The sequence below is a fragment of the Camelus dromedarius genome, chromosome 27 (genome assembly GCF_036321535.1).
Source record: "Camelus dromedarius isolate mCamDro1 chromosome 27, mCamDro1.pat, whole genome shotgun sequence".
NCBI classification, from domain to species: Eukaryota; Metazoa; Chordata; class Mammalia; order Artiodactyla; family Camelidae; genus Camelus; species Camelus dromedarius.
In genome coordinates, this window is record NC_087462.1 from 11,472,740 (window position 1) to 11,492,570 (window position 19,831).

General features: G+C 46.4%; 1 protein-coding gene and 1 non-coding gene across 8 annotated transcripts in view; both read right to left on the reverse strand.

Annotated features, from left to right (window-relative positions):
* The window catches only part of ATP10B (ATPase phospholipid transporting 10B (putative)), a 236,504-nt gene that overhangs the window by 32,393 nt on the left and 184,280 nt on the right, over window positions 1-19,831 (reverse strand). For 6 of the 7 annotated variants that reach the window (XR_004131953.2, XM_031437734.2, XM_031437735.2 and 3 more), the window contains 6 exons: window positions 17,108-17,299; window positions 15,024-15,624; window positions 12,537-12,646; window positions 9,762-9,888; window positions 5,753-5,937; window positions 295-616 (listed from right to left, as the gene is read on the reverse strand). Coding sequence is in view for 6 of the 7 variants with exons in the window: in XM_031437734.2 (XP_031293594.2) it covers window positions 295-616; window positions 5,753-5,937; window positions 9,762-9,888; window positions 12,537-12,646; window positions 15,024-15,624; window positions 17,108-17,299 (1,537 nt within the window). In the remaining variant the exon portion in view is untranslated. The remainder of the gene's footprint in view (window positions 1-294; window positions 617-5,752; window positions 5,938-9,761; window positions 9,889-12,536; window positions 12,647-15,023; window positions 15,625-17,107; window positions 17,300-19,831) is intronic. The other variant, XM_031437737.2, reaches the window with a different exon arrangement.
* Window positions 6,248-6,319, reverse strand: TRNAA-GGC (transfer RNA alanine (anticodon GGC)). Its single transcript has one exon. It is a non-coding gene; the product is annotated as a tRNA-Ala (tRNA).

Consider the following 19,831-nt stretch of genomic DNA (forward strand, 5'->3'; position numbering starts at 1 on the left):
GAGTTGGCCTGAGTGTCTGTCATTGAGCGACCTGGATGTTCTGAGCTTGAGGCTCCTCTTGGATTTGGCCTCCATCCAAGTCCTGATTTTTCCTCAGTGGACCAGCTAATCCTGAGAACTGGGGTTCTCACTCCCCACTCTTAGCCTCTGCTTCATCTGCTGGCTGCTATGTCTTGATTGCCACATTGAACTCCCTCCCTCTAAGACAGTGACCCTCAGCCTGAGCATCCCGACTGTGACACCTGGCCTCCCCGCTCTGGGCCAGGCTGCCCCCTCCCTCCGCAGGACGGGTACCTATGGAAAGGGTCATGGCTCTCAGCCTGTCTCGCACCAGCTTGACGAGCATGCTCTTCTGGAGCGGGGTGGAGCGGCAGCACAGGACGGACCGGCAGTACTGAGTCAGCTCCAGAAATTTCTTCTCCAGTTTCCCCTGGGAAATGGTGTTCAATGTCTTCCCATCGATGACCAACCCAACCTCTGGGGCTGCAGCTCCTAAGGTGGGGGGCGGTGTCTCGGAGGGGAGGCAGGACCCAAAGTGCTTGCGGTCCGGCTTCTGTGGTCCATGGAATTGCTTGACCTCTTCCAGTGCAAAGTTGAGGATGGATTCACAGGTTTCCTAAAAGAGCAGAATAATGAATTTGGTATTAGTGGGCAACACTGGAAACGCAGGTTAAAAATCTCACTTTCTCCTTTAGTAAAATAGTTAATAAAACACTACCATTTAAGAGATGACCTACGAATCGCTCTCTGAGTTTTACATTTCTCTGCAATATTTCAAACAGCATCAAAGCAATATGAATTTGGGACCAAATTAATGGCCAAAATAGGACAGACAGCTTGGGAACGGGAATGGAAATAGCTCAGCAAGATGGGGACTGATACAGGCATGGTGTAACAGAATAAATAATATCGATACATTAGTAAATTAGAACCATATGTCGTGCCGGCAGAGTGCTTTTCATTCCTCACAAGTCATCTCCGTTCTCCTTTGTTACTCAGAACATTCCTGTGTGGTAGGGTAGGGTGGGTATTACTGGTTTTAGTTTAGAGATGAGGAAACAGAAGCAGTGAAATCCTTAGTAACTGGCCCCAGATCATCCAACCAGTAGAGGCAGATCACTACGACTTGACTGTGGCTTCTTAATTGAAAAAACAAAAACAAAAACATACATTGACTGTGTGTTTATCCATTGATATAAATGCATTGCTAGTACTGGTTAAAACTGATCATGTGAGTCTTATTGATTTAAAGAAACTTATTTTTTCTGATGTTTACCTTGAAATGCAGTGAAGGAATGATTTCCTCCGTCAGTTCCCTCCACTACTTTTGATTACATCAAAGATAAAGACAGATTTTGGATCTAAATATATTCTTGATACCTCTTGTTTCTGTCAATGTCACTTTGAAATGAAGACAGACAACAGTTATGGCAGTCAACTGGGTTCTCAATTTTAATAGCATTATTCTGTTCACACGGTCTTTGTTCAGCAGTGTTCTCTTAGTGGTGAGGGAGGACGACTATTCATTCACTATAGTGCTAAAAAATTCTTCTAAAAATAAATTCTAAAATGTTCAAAGTGAGTCAATTTAAATGAAATCATTAAATCAACAACAGTACAGGTAATGTGAGGATTTAGGCAAAAGACTGTGAAGTTTGTTCTGAAATCACAGGTTTGGAGACCAAGGATCTAGAAGCTTCTGAGAATGTTGGGAATAATTTCTGCTTAAGTAGAACCACAGTTCATGATTCTGGAGTCCTCCTTTAGGGGATGCTAAATAGCATTGCAAGCAACCGGGTGTGCACAGAGCCTGGGGTGCAGGGCACACGAAGTAGCTCCAGGAGCAGGTGGTTATGCCTGAAGCACTTCTCCGGGAAAGAGGTCAAGACGGTCCCTACCGGAGGGTGGGGTGGCCACACATTACATACAGGCAGACCTCGGAGATACGCAACATGTGTTTGGTTCCAGACCACCGCAATAAAGTGACTGTTGCAACAAAGTGAGCCACGAATTTTTTTGTTTCCTAAGGCATGTAAAAGTTATGTTTACACCGTAGTCTATTAAGTGTACAATAACATTATGTCTGAAAAAACAACGTCCATGTATCAGTTTTAATATTTTATTGCTAAGAAGTGCTGTCATCTGAGCCTTCGGCAAGTTGTTCCCTTTTTTCTGGTGGAGGGTCTTGCCTCAGTGTTGATGGCTGCTGCCTGATCAGGGCAGTGGTTGCTGAAGTTTGCCACATCGATGGACTCTTTCATGAGCGGTTTCTCTGTAGCATGTGATGCTGTTTAATAGCATTTTACCCACAGTAGAGTATCTTTCACAATTGGAGTCAATCCTCTCAAACTTTGCCACTGCTGTGTCAACTTAGTTTATGTAATATTCTAAATTCTTTGTTGTCATTTCAACAATCTTCACAGCATCTTCACCAAGAGTAGATTCCATCTACAAGAACCACTTTCTTTGCTCAACCATAAGAAGCAACTCAGCTATTAAAGTTTTATCAGAAGATTGTAGCAATTCAGCCACATCTTTAGGCTCCACTTCTGACTCCAGTCCTCTTGCTGTTGCCACCACATCTGCAGTGACTCCCTCCACTGAAGACTTGAATCCCTTAAAGTCATCCATGAGGGTTTGAATCAGCTTTTTTCCAAATTCCTGTTAATGTTGATATTTTGACCTCTTCCCACGAATCATGAATGTTCTTAATGGCGCCTAGAATGGTGAGTCCTTCTATAGAAGGTTTTCATTTTACCTTGTCCAGATCCATCAGAGGAAGCACTACGTATGGCAGTTAGAGCCTTATGAAGTGTATCTCTTAACTAATGACTTGAAAGTTGGAATTACTTCTTGATCCGTGGGCTGCAGAATGGATGTTGTGTGAGCAGCGTGGAAACAACGTTGCTCTTGTGACACGTCTCTGCCAGAGCTCTTGGGTGACGAGGTGCACTGCCCATGAGCAGTAATATTTTGAAAAGAATCTTTTGTTCTGAGCAGTAGGTCTCAGAAAAAATCTGGATATGCTGTCATCCAGGCTTTGTTATTCCATTTATAGAGCATAGGAGGAGCAGATCTAGCGTAATTCTTAAGAGTTCTATAATTTTTGGAACAGTAAGTGCGCACTGGCTTCAACTTAGAGTCATCAGCTGCACTGGCCCCTAACAAGACAGTCAGGATTGGCGTCTCCTCTCTAGCTATGAAAGCCCTAGAGAGCATATTTCCCCAAGGCCATAAAGCTGTTTCGTCTCCACTGAAACCTGCTATGTAGCACAGCCACCTTTGTGACATCCCTTAGCTCCATCGTCCGGATAATTTGCTGCAGCTTCTGTATCAGCATTTGCTTCATCCTGCAATCCTGTGAGATGGAGACGGCTTCTTTACTTAAACCTCATGAACCCACCCCTGCTAGCTTTAAGCTTTTCTTCTGAAGCTTCCTCATCTCTCCGAGTCTTCACAGAATTGAAGAGAGTGAGGGCCTTGCTCTGGGTTAGGCTTTGGGGTGAGGAAGTCCTGTGGCTGGCTTGCTCTTCTACCCAGACCACTCACACTTTCTATCAGCAATAAGGCTGCTTCTCTGCCTCACCGTCCGTGTGCTCCCTGGAGTAGCACTTGTAACTTCCTTCAAGAACCTCTTCTCTGCAGTCACCACTTAGCTAACTGGCACAAGAGGCCCACTTTTGGTCTGTCTCAGCTTTTAACGTGCCTTCCTCGCTAAACTTAATCATTATTTCTAGCTTTTGGTTTAAAGTGAGAGACGTGTGGCTCTTCCTTTTGCTTGAACGCTTATGAGGCAATTGTAGGGGTTTAGCTGGCCTAATTTCTGCATTGTTGGGTCTCAGGAAATAGGGAGGCCTCAGCAGAGTTGGGGAGACTGGTCGGTGGAGCAGTCAGAACACACATGAATGAGAACCCTGAGGTCTTGCTTATAGTTTTAAGATACGTAACAAAGAAACAGTAGCCCTAAATCAATTTATAGTTAATCAGGCAGGTTCAAACCCTTGGAAGAAACATCCACCGAATATGCAATTACATTAAACTGGAGTGTAGAGAAATCTGAGACTCAGAATGGATTTCCCCAGTTTCTATCTTAATGCATCTGTGCACCCACTACTTTTTCAAGGGGATGAGAAAGACTAATCTTTCAGGTTTAGTGGGCCCAGGGGTGTGGGCAGGGTCCAACACTCAGCAACCATCTTGGAAGGTTGCAGACAGCTTTAAAATTGTTGACAGTGACCGAACTCAACATGGAATGTGGCCCACTGTTCTTTGGGAACTTTGGCTAATTAATCAACCAACATCTTCAACTTTCTACAGGGATGCACTGCACTTAACAAAACCCCCAGAAGCCCACTCCATCCACCTCACGGCCATGCAGACGCCCTCCCCCTGGGATCAGCTGGAGTAAAGTGATCATTGCAAATGGAATTTCCATGGCAAGCGGGGCAGGCAGACGTCCACACTGTCACAGGGATCAAGCACCCAAGCAAGCTGCTAATTACTTCCTTTCCTAAGCATGATATTAACGCCAAGATTTCCCCGAGATTACTTTCATTTTGAAAATTCACTGGGGTTTAATCTAATCATAGCATAGCCTGTGCACCTGACAAGAAAGTAAGTGATTTTTCCAATTCATCTAAAGGGCCTCTGGCACTTTTTATCTGTGTGCATTACCTTTTTTATTTAATGTGCATGTGGATTCTTCATGGAATGAAAACCAAATTGAAACCTTACAAACTTCAGTTCCGGGTCCAGATCAGCCTCAGGCAAAAGTGGAGGAGGGAGATTCCGTCATCCTTCCTGCCTCTCTTTCTGGGCTGTTTCTTCCCTTTCTCATCTTCCTCCCTCTCTCCATCCTTCTCCTCAGGGTATGTTCTAGGTCTCCAGGTGCCCTCCGCCCGCCACCCCTGCAATCCAGTGCTTCCCTTGTTACCTGCCCACGTCCACCCCAATCCCTGCCCCCTTGTGGGAACACACAATGCCCGGCCCGCTTCCCATATCCATCAGCCAAGAAGACAGTGGAACTTGACTGCCTGCAGTTTGCATTGTGAAGATCGATGCTTCCCTCCTAAATGGAAAAGTGTGTTACAGCTTTAAATACAGTTCTTCAGACTTCACGCAAACCTCGCCCGGTGTCACTCACAACCTGTTCAAGTTGAAAACTGCGGTCTATTTTTTTCTCTCTCTCCCATCAAAACATGCTGGTTTCATGTATCATTCCCTTTGGGTTTTACTCAGTGGCAACCAATTTGACATACAAATTGGAGCTGAAATTTTAACCTCAGAATAATTTCTATTTAATTGGTTTTTTTTTTTTAATGGATGAGTTAGTCCAAAGTATAAGAAACAAACAATTAAGGTTCTGTCTGGCATACTGCGAAGAGTGCTGGCCTGTCAGAAGAGCATCCTAGACTTAGTCTATCTGCCAGAAACCACCAGGGTGGCCCTGGGCAGGGGATTAGCCCGGCGGTCACAGTTGCTCATATGTCGACTGTGGAGATTGGGCCAAGGGATCTGAGAGAGGCCCAACTTTCTCACATGTACTGCTGGACATAATATGAACAGACTGGTCAAGCGTGTGTAGGGATGAGGTAGAGGATACTGGGCTGGATGCCTTCCAGGGCCCTTTGAATTCCAAGATTCGGGGGTAGGAGTGCTTCCCCTGCAAACCCAAATCCCACCCACGAGCCCGCCTCCTGTTGGCCTAGGGGCTGCCCTGCATGCAGACATCTGGGCCCCGCTTCGGCCTCACCTGACTTTCTGTGTTAATGGAGTACACGGTGTCCGTCTGGTCTAACAGTCTGCAGGAATAGGCGATGTTGACCGCTGTCTCCTGCTTATCGCCAGTCAAGACCCAGAGCTGGATCCCAGCCTCCCGCAGAGCAGAGATTGTGTCAGGAACGCCTTCCTGCAGCCGGTCTTCGATCCCAGTGGCTCCTGGAGTGATGATTAAAGACACCAGAGCTCACATTTCGGTTCAAAAAGTAGCTGCATAATTTCCCCAGAGCCCTATCAAGCCAGGCAATGATTATTAACTGTCTCCCGTGTTCTAGGCTGTGCTGAGCACCCAGGACACAGCCGTGAAACAGACGGAGCTGGTCCCTACGCCCTCGCTGCTCAAAGGTCTGTTGAATCAGTATTTTTTTTTTTTTTTGGGTCCAACTATTTTATTATTATTATTAAACTTTTCATTTAATTTTTTTTAATGTTTTGGGGGGAGGTAATTAGGTTTATTTATTTATTTTAATGAAGGTACTGGGGATTGAACCCAGGACCTCATGCATGCCAAGCACACACTCTACCGCTGAGCCATACCCTCCCCCAACTCAGGAGTTTTAACTGAGCTATGTGAGGAGAGGAGCCCAGGGTGCCGGGCAAACGTATACCAGGAGACTCGAACTTCACCTAGAAGGTCGGGGAAGGCTCTTGCTGAGGAAGTGCCATTTATGCTCAGACCTGGAAGATAAAGCCAAGTGGTGCAGAAGGGGGAGAATTCCAGGCAGAGGGATACGCATGTGTGAAGGCCCAGAGGGCAGAGTAGAAGACGACACAAAGGGAAGCAGAGTCAGGGGAGAGGGGAGGCCAGGCAGAGGGGGGAAAGTGCTGGGTCATGTAGAGCCTGTCCGTGCATCAAGGGATTTCCCTCCTGTGTGTTTGATAGCAAAGAAGCTGAGAGTGATGGAATCAGCTTTGAGTTTTAAGAAGATCATTCTGGAGAACGGATTGGAGGGTGGAGGAAGCAGGATGAGACTGAGGGCTAGTGGTCCAGAGGAGAGCAGATGGGGGCTGGACCAGCAGAGCGGCAGCAGGAGTGGAGAGATGGAAATCTTTGCTTGGCAAGTGCTCGCCGCAGAATAGTGACTCGGGTTTTTAATATTATTCTTGAGGGAATTAAAGATGCAGATTCCATAATTTTTCAAAAGGTGTCAGGCTTTGAGCCAACCTAGATGATTATCTACCCAAATGTCAAATAGGTGCCAAGTGATTAAGCAAAAATAAATCTGCATTGACATTGAGATTCATTTCGAACCACAGACTGATGGCTGCCTGTGTCACTGTGGGCAGGAGGGCATGCCAATTCATTCCACAGTCCTGAGTGACAATGGGTGGTCAAAGCAGTTATGCTGGATGCATCTTGAAGAGATCATTTCATACTGTGGAACCTTGGTGTGAATGATGGCACGGCAGTTTCCTGGTGGTGAGATGACATCTTCCCAGCCCTAGTCCTCTCCTTCCCAAACCACCTTAAGGGAAGAAAAAGAAACCTCTCCATCCTGAAATGTGCCTGCTTTGTATGTCAGGCCCAAGCACGCAGGCAAACAAGCCCACAGAAAGCAGGGCCGAGCCTCACCTTTCCCTCCAAGTGTTAGCCTGGAAGCTGAGACTGAAGCTGATGTGCATTACAGGGCGGCAGAGTGAAGGAGAGAGAGGGAAATGCATTTATTTGTGTGAAAGAGAAAATGAAACAGGTAGGTGGTGAGAGCCTTTCTCAGCCAGGGAAGCTGACAGGTCCTGAAAAGTGTGTTCTTTTTTTTTTTTTTTTTTAAATTCTTATTTATTTTTTTGAAGTGTAGTCAGTTTATAATATTAGTTTCAGGCATATAGCAAAGTGATTCAGTTATACATAAACATATTTTTTTTTCCGATTTTTTTTTTCCATTATAGCCCATTACAAGAAATTGAATATAGTTCCTGGGCCATCCAGCAGGTCCTTGTTGTTTATCTATTTTATATACAGTCATGTGTATCAGCTTGTTCTCTTTCACACAGAACCAGCTCAGGAGTGTGCCTCACCAGTGGAGACCAAAAGGCTCCCCAGAAGCAAAAGAAACCTCAGGGGCATCGAGGGGGTCAGTTGCTCAAATGGGGTGCCATTCTGGTGGCCTGGAGTGGAGGATGCAGCTGCCTGGCTGACCCCCAAAAAATGAGTTCTTGAAGCTATGGTAAATTTATACAATGGAATACCATTCAGCAATAAAAAATAAAATAAAATAATGCCATTTGTAGCAACATGGATGGACCTGGAGATTGTCATTCTAAGTGAAGTAAGCCAGAAAGAGAAAAGAAAAATACCACATGGTATCACTCATATGTGGAATCTAAAAAAAGAAAAAAGAAGACACTAATGAACTCAGCTACAAAACAGAAACAGACTCACAGACATAGTAAACAATCTTATGGTTACTGGGGGGAAACAGGTGGGAAAGGATGAACTGAAAGGTCGAGATTTGCAAATATTAACTACTATATATAAAATAGATAAAAAAATAAATTTCTTCTGTATAGCACAGGGAACTATATTCAATATCTTGTAGCAGTCTATAATGAAAAAGAATATGAAAAGGAATATATGCATGTATATGTACGACTGAAACATTGAGCCATACACCAGAAATGGACACATTGTGACTGACTATGCTTCAATAAAAATAAATAAATGAGTTCTTGAGGCCAGCTTTCAAGGCGGCCTTGTGAGACAGCAGACAAAGGCTCCTATAGCCAAGACACAAGGAACAAAAGGACGTGAGGAGCAAAACTGTCTCCCCCTGCTTGTCACCCATCCCACCAAATCTTGATATGTCAAGAGGTGTTACCACCTCCTTACAGCCAGCCTGGGTCTTCCCGCCTTGCACCCCTCCTGGCTGAGAGCTTAGCAGAGTGTGATTTATCCAGAGGATGAGTGAAGGCTCATCGGGGCACAGGGATGCATCCCTGGGCAGACAGCCGGGTCTTGACGGCGCCAGGGTTTGGCCCTCGTCCCCTGGTTAGCACTGCCTCCCAAGATGAAAGAAGGCTTCTCCACATGGCCAGTGCCTGCTGGCTGTTCAGGCACATTGCCTCTCCTAGATCCTGCTCGTGAGCTGTGACATTAATCCTGTTGAATAAAGCCTCCCCCTACTCCCTTGGCAATGCTTTTCCTTCAGCGGAAATCCAACCCCGTCTCTTTGCCAGTCCCCGGGCTCCCTGTCTCTCCCCCAGCATATCCATCTAACGTCTATCCAGCAGCAGAGTAACTTTTGTAAAACACAGGTCTGTCCCTACCTTCACTCCTTTCTCCTCTCCAGACCTTCAGCATACGCTTCACATGGCCCTTCATAACCTGGGCCCTGCTGACCTCCTCACTTCCCGTATCCGCCCCACATCCCGTGGCCTAGTCATAGAGGACCTCTGAGTTTCCAGCCAGACTTTCTTGTCTCCATGCCTTCATTTGGGCCCTTCCCTCTGCCTGGAACATCCTCCCACTTTGACCAGAGTCCTTTCTCCGCTCACTTCCCAGTGTCCTGCACCCTCCTTGGCCCCGAGCTTGGTTGGCCCCTTCAACTTTGTGCTTCCACCCCACCAGGAACATCTTCCAGCCCAGCCCTCATCACACGCTGTTGAGGTTGCTTGTTTAATCATCCAGGTTTCCTTGTTTGACTCTGAGCCCTGGGAGGGCAAGGCCTCTGGCTCTTGTTCCCTGCTGTAGCCCTAATACCTAGCACCCGACTTGGCACACAGTCGGGGCCCAATCAACATTTGAATGACTGGAGGCCTCCCCCAGCAGGGGGTGCAGGAATGCTTCTTGGACATCCTCAGGATGCTGAGTGTGGGCTGGATACTGGCACAGCCCATTGGTGCCAAGTGCCAGGAAGGGCACCCTGGGGAGGCTTCTAATTGAGACACATTTGTAGCAACTGTCAAAATCAAGGCCAAGAACTCCCTTTCCAGTTTGCAACATTCCTTTTTTTAAAAAAAATTAATGTTAATTTATTTTTATCTACCGAGTAAGGTGAGCTGATTCTCCAGACGCTCTGCTGTCTCCATGAGAAGCTCGTCTCTGTTGGTGAGGGACGCCTCGGCCTCATGCCGGAAGCTGGCCCATCGCTGGAAGTCTTCTTCACTCAGGACCTGTGGGATGGGAACAGGCTCCTTTACAATTCTGGGTGAATCCCTCGTCCTTCCTGTGTGCTGGGCCTCCTACTGGCCAGTTAAACGTCACTACATAATTAGATGAGGCTTTCCCCTCAATGATTTTTTTTTAAATTTTTTGGAATGCTTGAATCAATAAAGGATTGATCCTCATGTTCCATTATCACCAAACTTCTGTTGAGCCTCTGTGATGCTCTGGGCAGTAGAGATACAGCAGTGATCAAGACAGACAAGAGCTGTATGGAGGTTCCTTAAAGAACTAGAAATAGACTTATCATATGATCCAGCATCCACACTCCTGGGTATATACCCAGAGAAAAATATACTTCAAAAAGACACATGCACCCCAATTTTCACAGCAGCACTATTTACAACAGCCAAGACATGGAAGCAACCTAAATGTCCATCAACAGATGACTGAATAAAGAAGATGTGGTGTGTACACGTACACACACACACACACACACACACACACACACACACACACACACACACACACAATGGAATACTACTCAGCCATAAAAAAGAATAAAATAATGCCATTTGCAGCAACATGGATGGACCTGGAGATCATCACTCTAAGTGAAGTAAGCCAGAAAGAGAAAGAAAAATGCCATATGATATCACTCAGATGTGGAATCTAAAAAAAAAGGACACAAATGAACCACTTATTATTTATAACTTAGATGACTGATTTCTTGAATATGTGTAAGCATATTTGACTATCATTTACGACTGGATTACTGCATTCGGTTGATTCTTATTTTGTGGTTGGCTTTATTCCTTTGATAACTATGTACATTTAAAAAGCTAGAGCTCTAAACTGTTCTTAGAAACAGTGAAGAGCTCATATACGTAAATTAAAAAATATGTGCAGTATATTGCATGTATGTTTTTACATACAATGTATTGTATATGTGCAGTCAAATTGTATCCATTTTATCTAATAAAACTGAAAAATAATTAAAAAAAAGAAAGACAAGAGCCCTGCATGCCTGGGCTTATGTGCTAGTGGAAGGCGAGAGACCTTATCCAAGTAAATAAAAGAACAGACCATTTCGAGGGGTTCTATACAGATAGTAAAGAGGGTGATATGATTATGGGGTGTGACTAGGTCGGGGAGATAACTGTGGGAAGGGAGACTATTTTATTTGGATCTTTGGGTCCCTTAGACAAAGTGACATGCAATTTGAGATACAATGACAAGAAGAGTTCAGTCATGGGGAGGGGCCGGTTCTAAGGCCATGAGACAGCAATGAACTTGGCTTTATTTCTGATCCTTCAACGCCGCAGCTGGATAAAGGATGGAGAGCCAGGCGGACGGGGCCGGCAGTGAGGCGGGAAGGGCAGCCGGCAGCCAGACCTTGCAGAGCCTATTCTGCCACCACTGGGGGTGCCCAGCGGCTGAAAGCACCCAACTAGGGGGCAAATCTCCCTCCCCTGGAGTTGGTAGCACTTTTAGACCCCTCCGTTGGCATTACATGCACACTGTCTCTTATAGTAATGAATAATTCTTTTGCCCAAGCATCAAATATTTTTTAATTTTTCCTCCGTGCATGGCACTGCAGGGAAAACCAAGGGGAGGCAGGCCCCCTTCGCTCTTGAGGGATAACAATCATTAGAGGAGGCAAAAATGGGAAAAGATAACTTCAATGAAAAATAGAAGGTGGTAAGGATATATTTACAATTTATAGAGTAGTAAGCACTGGTCGTGGTCCCAGGCACCGTACCTGTATTATCTTAATCTCCATGACAACTGTATAAGGTAGGGGACACCAGCGTCATTTTACAGATAAGAACATCTAATGCTCAGAGAGGAAACTTGTCCAAGGTCACACCAAAGATCCGTGGTGAGATTGGGACTTATGCCTTGGTAGGTCTGGCTTTCAAGTGGGTGCTCTTAAACGCTGCTGCACCAAGCACTATGTAAGAGATGAAGCACTCTGGCGATTTATGGAAGAGCAACCACTTCCAGCCATCTAGAAATGCGTGCCCCTCAGAGCTCCCCTACCTGATTTTAGGCGCCCCCATTAGATGCCCTGGCTCTGGGATTCATAGCTCTTTGCCTGCTTTTCTGTAGAAGCTGCAGAGTGAAAGACCTACAGGGCGTGAGCTGGGCCATCTACATGCCTGTAGCCGGGCCCAGGGCGATGCAATAGGAAATGGTAGGGACTGTGACCAACTGCAGAACACAGCACAATATATCCCCCAAAGGGATCGGCTACCATGGAGCTCCAGCTATTTGTGGCTCTTCAGGAATGGAGATCCAGTTTTCCAGATCCTCTATATTTTCAAGAGAAACCAGAAATCTAGATTTGTATGTGATCATGCTAAATCTCCCAAATTCCAAATCTAGGCAAATAATGCAAACTTTAAAAAGATACCTTGAAAGCAAATTTATAATGTTCAAAGGTTATTTTATGAGTTGCAGGTGACCAATTGTATAGCCAATGAAAAGCAAGTCAGATTTCTGCCCCAGCAAAATTGTCCAGGTTGTGGGTCTTTGTGGTCAGGATAGTTGATTTTGAAAATATGAGAACCACCATTAATGATCTTCTAAAAAGACATAGAAAAGACAGAAGCAGGGTTGAGGCCTTTCATCTACTAAACAAGGAATCTGTTCTTACCTTCTTGGCGACGCACAGTGTTCGAAGGCCATCTCTCGCATACAAGTCTAGGTGCTTCTGGGTCCGGGCTTGGATTTTCCTCACCTTCCTTTCCATGTCAGTGTCAGCTGCTGTCAAACAGTCATCATTCCCCGTGAAGTCACGTGCAGATGCTAAAGACATCCTCGTTCCTCATATTCTGGAGTCTTTAGAGGAGGGATTCCCCGACAGCCCACCCCAGAGACAGGGAGGAGCTCTCCCAGGTTGCCCTGGAAGGTGATCACTTCACGCATCCTTAAGTTATCTGCTCTCTCAATCTGATCAAAAGTCTGTCTGAGAGAGGGTACTGTTTAAGGAAGGCAGGTGGTTTTAGGTATTGTTGCTAAACATCTGTTTGCATCAGAATCACCTGGGAACTTAAACAAATACTAGACATCTCCAGGTCCAGTTGCAGACCTGCTGAATCAGGGGACCGGAAATCTGCATCTTTGTCATTACCTGTGGAGTATTCCACGGGGTCAGGTTAGTCCTGGATGACCAGCTGTTCACTAAATCTTGAACATGCTTGTCTGCTCCCTTCTGTGTCATCTGCTTCAGTCCCTAGAGCAAGTTTGCCCCCAAGATCGCGACAGACTCAAACTTCATTGCTAAGGCCTTTACCATACTGGGTTTGCTGAGTTAGGCTTAGAAAAAATATTTTTTAGCTTCCTACAGATCTAGTGTGAAAAATATTTCATTGTGTTGCTCAAAGTCCCCTTTTCTGAAGTCCTACATAATATGTTTCTCTTAGAAGAAATCTGTCTTCTTTTCTTGAAATTCCAGTACTTTTATCTGTCAGATAAAAAGAATTTTTGAGCCTGGGTTCGTGGTTATGGGGCAGGATGGATGTGATCACCACTCCCTTTATCTGACATGTCACAGACATCACTACACAGTGGCAGCACTTTGTAAATCTGAGCTTGGAAAAAGCTTCAGAACCCTTCTTTACCAGGGCTGGATTGCGATCTTTAGAAGCCCAAAGTAGGAAAAAGATCTTGTGTACCTTGCCCATCCCTCCATATAATGCAAAATTAAAAACACAATTCTTAACAGTAAGATAAATATAAGGAAGTTCAACAAAGCTCTGATTTTCCCCATGATACTATCGTAAGGCTGCTTTTATGCACTATAAAGATCCCTTCAAAGATTATTTTCTCATTTTTCAGTGCTACTGGTTTCCTGGTACCTTAAGTACAGTCTTTGTGCTTTGTCTTTTTGAGCACTATCTACAGTATTTTATTTTCAATGATATCAGCTCCTGAGATTAAACATATTTTGCCTTCTACCTGTTTGAGTTTACCTTTTTGCTTGGGCTACCAGGAAGCTCAGGGTCAAATAGAATGTTCAAATGCTGTAAATACATTAAACCTGAGGTTGTTTTGTTCCCTTCCTTTTCAAAGCTTTGCTTCTCAAATCTTATAGGAACATTGCTTATGTTATCTTTTACTGGAGCCATCTATAATCCATTTTGGAATCAGGTGAGGAACAAACAAACATCTCCAGGGTAGCTCAGATGGCTGTTGCCAGCGATAGAGTGCCGTGGCTCCTTTGACTCAGAAACACTGAATTCACTTGTCTGCCAGAGTCTGGGGATGAAGAGACCTAATTAGCTCCCTTCCCATTCTAAATAGTCATCAATCCCCATGAACCTCTTGGCTCTGATCCACAGCTGACAATGCAGGAGTCACAGTGCTGCCCGGGCAATTCTACAGTTTGGCTAGAATCTACTGTCCTGGGAGAATCATCGCCCATAACTGTCCTCTCCTTGTTAGCAGTCCGGAAGCGGCTGCACACCAATTCACGCTGCTCCAAAATTGGACACTGATATGTAGGGACTTTGGAACATTTTTCTGGCTTGGAGCAAGTTTAAGTTTATGAAAATCCATTTTAGGGGAGACTGGGGAGATGGATGATAGAGAGGAGCACCTGAGGCTTCCCAGAGTGAACTGAGCCTGACGCCGAGTTCTAGGGGCAGGGAGAGTGCTCTGAGCCGGGGTTCGGGGTACCTGGGCCCAGGATTGACCATGTGTTCCCTGCACCACTTCCTTAAGTCACTCCCCTCTTTGGGTTCAGTTGGCTTCTCTCCCAAACTAAGATTTTGGACCACAGTGTGTTTGATGGTGTGTTAATGGATGTCCTGGTGGAAAAAAAAAGTTCTGTATGGATAATCCAGATTTAAATGAGTTTAGAAAACTAGAAACTGGGATAAATAAAGAGGTTCCTCTATGACAAGACTGCCCCAAGTCTTTAATAAGCTAACAGCCAGCTCTGTAATTCTCCAGGTTGAGGAGATGTCAAAAGCGGCATGTTTTAAGGATGCTGCTTTGAGGAGAGCATCTTGTGGGCCTGTGTTCCAGCTGCGACCTGCTGGATGGAGTGATGCTAAAAATCCAGCCCCTCATTACCATTCTAGGCCACCTCTTAAACTATGGGGCCCTCTCCTCCCAGAGCCCGGTGGGGTGGACTCACCGCGGGCCGGGTCTTCCAGCAGGTCCATGATAACGGAGTCGGCACCCTTGGTGTAGACGATGATCTCATGGGTCAGCGGGTGCCTCACCACCACGGACATTCTTTTCCTGACAGAGTCAAAATCCAGGGTGCAGAGGACTTCGAAGGTGAGGCAGGTGCCCTGGGGCAAGCGCACGGTCACCTGCTCTGGTGTCCGGGAAACCAGGGTGAAGCTGTAGGCGTGGGCAGCGTGCACCAGGGCGGCCTCGTCAGGGCTCTCGGCCTCATAGCAGAGCTCGGGGCCGGCCAGGCCCGGGGCTGCTGCCCCCAGCCCCGCCTCCAGGCAAGCGTCCGGCCCCACCCCTGGGATGTCACCCTGCTCCCACGTGCTGCTCTTAGAGCCACCGTCCGTGGAGTAGCCTCCACTGCACACAGATGCGTCGTCTCTCTCTTCTGAGTCTGTGGTGGGCATGTGGGTCCCCAAACTCTCTCCCAGGCCCACGTCGGAGGGCGCGGTGGATGAGAATGACTGGCTGAGGCTCAACAGCTTCAGCCTGTGGAACAGTAGTTGAATCTTCTCCAGGGATGTCCCCAGGGCCTTGGTCGAGGGCGGCAGGGTGACCTGGTGGTCAAAGGAGGGAAGCAGAACATTACCCTCCATGGTGTAAAAAATAACAAGCTGCCCTGTGGCAGAATAGAGAGATTGTTTTGCAATCAGAGATGGTGGGCAAGTCTTCTCCCCTCTCTGGACCTCAGTTTAACCACCTGTAACACAACGGGAGTAGGCCATTTGTTTCCTTCCAGCCCTGGCATTCTAGGGATCGGCAATGCTCACCTTCCTCTATCTTACGACCATCCCGCTCTGATCACGGACAAAGGAAAGAAAAGGAGACAAAAGCCAGACTCACAGTAGGACTTCCCATCCCCTGCACCCTTACCATCACCTTGTCTGTTTATTTCTGCCCACGGCACAGCTCACTTCATCCTTCCAGCACCTCCAGGGGATACTGTCATCACCCCAATTTATGGTGGAGGAGACAGAGGCATGAAGAGGTTAGACTGACCGCGATCACCCCGAGTGGAGGTGGTAGGGCTGGGACTCAGATCTGGGAGACTGGGCTCTCAGGCTGCTCACCAACCAAAGCCTCCTCATTAACTTGGAAACTGAGAATGGGATGCTGTCCTTCCCCACATGGTACTTCTTTCCCTCTTGAAAATAGGGTGCATTCCTCAGTTAACGCTTCACGCCTCCCAAAGCTCCCTGAGGACTTCTGGTCACTTCGTGACTTTTCAGTGGTTGAACTGACTCTTTGGGGTGGTTGAGAATCTGGGTGTAATACTAGGAGCCTCTGGTTTGGCACCCGAGTGAACCCTCTTTTTCTTGATTTCATAGCCCCAAGTTGTACCACCTGATTATTCTTATTAGTCACTTACAAGGGAGCTTGGGTGAGAATTTGTGCATATAAGTGGAAGATAAATCTATCTTCAGTACTGAAAATTAATTCAAAGTATAGCCTTCTATAAATGGCCATCCAGCTGCATTATCTCTAAATTGGCAGAACTTCACACATGGTATTAATTGCTTTTAAAGCCTCCATTAAAAAGTAGATACCAGCATACCATGATAACATCACAGAATCATCCGGATGGTTCTGTTGTGTATTAACCATTGTCCTTCACTAAGTTACTCAAGCTCTCTGAATCACTGTTTCTCCACTTGTTAAATCCAAGGCCATGCCTCACAGGGTTGCTGGGCTGCGAGGATTAAATGACACAGCAGGTGACGCATTTGGCATGGAGCCTCGTGCACAGCAGCAAGTGCTCAGTAAATGTTAACTTTTAACATCTACCCTGCAGACAGATAGACCCAAGGTTTGAAAGCTACACGGAAAACTCATATGTAACATTTTTCCATTTTTATTTTAAAAATGGGGGAACTGGGGCCCAGGAAGGACAAATGTTCTGTTCCAGATCTCAAGAGTGAGGAAATGGCGACTGTGGGGCTAGGCTGGGACCTAAGTGTATTGTCTCCCTGTGCAGGGCCTCACCCCTCCGCCCCTACCCCTCCTCCCACCCATCCCAGCTCCACCATCACCAGTCCTCACCCTCTGCCGGGGCTCGGTGGTCGTGGAGACCATGACAGAGTTGCAGATGGTTAAGGCAAGGAAGAAGTCAGCAACGGAGGAGGCGGTGGAGAGGGAAGGCTTGGCGGGCCTGGTGTCTGACAAGCTCTCCAGCCACAGGGCTGCGTCCTGCACCTTGGTCAGTAGATTTTTATCTGGAGTCACGTCTTTTTCCTGGGAGATAAAGGTATGGGTCAGTCTTTTTTGACACTGGGGAAGAAGGACCCCCTCCCCTCCCCAGCAGATTCTCTTGTTCCCAGGAAAGGCCAGCGCGGTCCTTGCTGCGTCTGGTCCTGCATCCGGTCCATCTCCCCTCCCGCAGGCCTGCTCACTGCAGATTCTTACTTTCCCTCACCGCCACACGCCCATCAGCTGTAAGCTCTGGCAGCTCTTCCCCCACAAACTTTCCACACCGGTTACCCCTCCTTCCTGATGCTTCCAGCCTGGTCCAGCCTGGCCCTCCAGCCCTCAGTCCTGGACTTCTGCCGCAGCCTCTACCTCTTTTGCTGCCTTTCAGCTCTTTTCTTTCTAACCATCCTATGTATCACCCATACATCTTCCTCAAACCCCATCTCCCTGAGTATATTCTCAAGCGTGAAAAGCCTTCGGGAGGACTTCACTGCTAGCACAGATATTTCAGTAGGCATTTCAGTTTCTCCCCAGTTTGCATCTCCACCCCTTATCCCCACCACTCTGCCACGTGGACCCTCAGCTCAGCCGGGTGGTCTGCTTGTTGCCTCCTGGGAGATGTATCCCTCTCCTGTGCCTTGTATCACACCCTGTTTGAAAAAGTCCTCTCCTGTCTGCCAAGATCCTACCCTGACTTCAATAACCATGAAAACGTCTACATGTCTGTAAGATCCTAACCAGCCCACGATGAGTTCTGCTACTTCTGAGCCACAATAGCATGTCCTTGAACTCAGAATGTTCACAGGAGTCAGGCAGGTAAGGTGAATGAGGGAAGTCACCCAAGGTATGGAAGAGGACACCATGGGATGGCAGGGGCTGTGAGACCTGGCAAATCCTACCCCATCTGAAAAGTGGCAACTGCTCTGCTAGTGAGATGCTTCAGGGAGAGTGCATGTTACCAAATCTCTGGAGAGTTCAAGATAAAGTAGAGATGATATGAGAACTGTTTTTTTTTTAAATTTGTGAGCTGCCAATGTTCCTAGCAGCACTATTTACTATTTAGTCAAGACATGGAAACAACCTAAATGTCCATCAGCAGATGACTGGATAAAGAAGCTGTGGTATATTTATACAATGGAATACTACTCAGCCACGAAAAAGAATACAGTAATGCCATTTGCAGCAACATGGATGGACCTGGAGATCATCATTCTAAGTGAAGTAAGCCAGAAAGAGAAAAGAAAAATACCACATGATATCACTCATATGAGGAATCCCCTGCCCCCGCAAAAAGATAAAAAAACTAATTTACAAATCAGAAACAGACTCACAGACGTAGAAAACAAACTTATGGTTACTGGGGTTGGGGGGGAGGGAGTGGGAAGGGATAAATTGGGAGTTTGAGATTTGCAGACACTAATATATACAAAAGAGATAAATAACAAGTTCATACTGTATAGCACAGGGAACTATTCAACATCTTGTAGTAACCTACAGTGAAGAAGAATATGAAAATGAATACATGTATGTTCATGTATGACTAAAGCATTGTGCTGTACACCAGAAACTGACACACTGTAAACTGACCCCACTTCAATAAAAACATATATACAAATAAAAAAACACTGCGGGCTGGATCTGACTCCTGGGTTTCCAACTTTTCATGTCACTGTAGAAGTCCCCACTTCCACCATCCCTCTAGAAATCACTACACATTGACCTGTATTTTAAATTTTCTCACGTCCATGTTTAGTCTCTCTAGAGATAAGCCAAAGAGATAAACCAAGAACCTCAAAGACAGAGGCTGCCTTCTCCAGGAGGTGGTAATTTCTGGAGCCCAGCTGCTGGCGTGTTTGAAGCAGAAGTTCAACACACACCAGCTCCTCCTAGATACGGCAAAAGCCATCCTGCAAAGAAGTTTTCACATAGAACCGTTTCTATCAATGTTCAGAGTTCACAGGTTAATTGAAGTTTAGAAGGAAGAGAGTCAATGGTTGAGAAGGATGGGCTGGGGGTAGGGGGAGCCTGATTGCTTTGTGCAGGGTAAAGACCGAGGGCTGATGAGCTAGAAAGTTGTACAAACAAGAGCCCACGCCGAGACTGAAAATACCCCTGTGGGTAGAGAGTCCTCAGACTGTGTCTTCTTTGACTCCCAACTGCAGCGACTCCAAAGGACAAATTCTATCCTCCCTGGGGCTGCTGGCACAGGTGAGAGCCACAGGGGAGGAAACCCAGACAGACACGGAGGTGCTGGATGGCTGGAGGGACGAGAGTCAGGCTTTCCAACAGCCCAGGAAGCTCAAGGGACACGGACTGGAGCTGAGGTGGAGCACACACTCTTCAAAGGGTCCCAACCTTCCTTTGGAGGGCTCTCCCAGAGCCAACACCTACACTGTCATCTAGTTCATACCATCGTAAGAGCACAAAGTCCAGAAAAAATTCTGTTTATTAAAAGGAAGAGTGTGGCGTGGGGTATAGCTCAGTGTGTAGAGCTCATGCTCAGCATGCATGAGGTCCTGGGTTCAACCCCCAGTACCTCTATTAAAAATAAATGAATAAATAAGTAGACCTAACTAC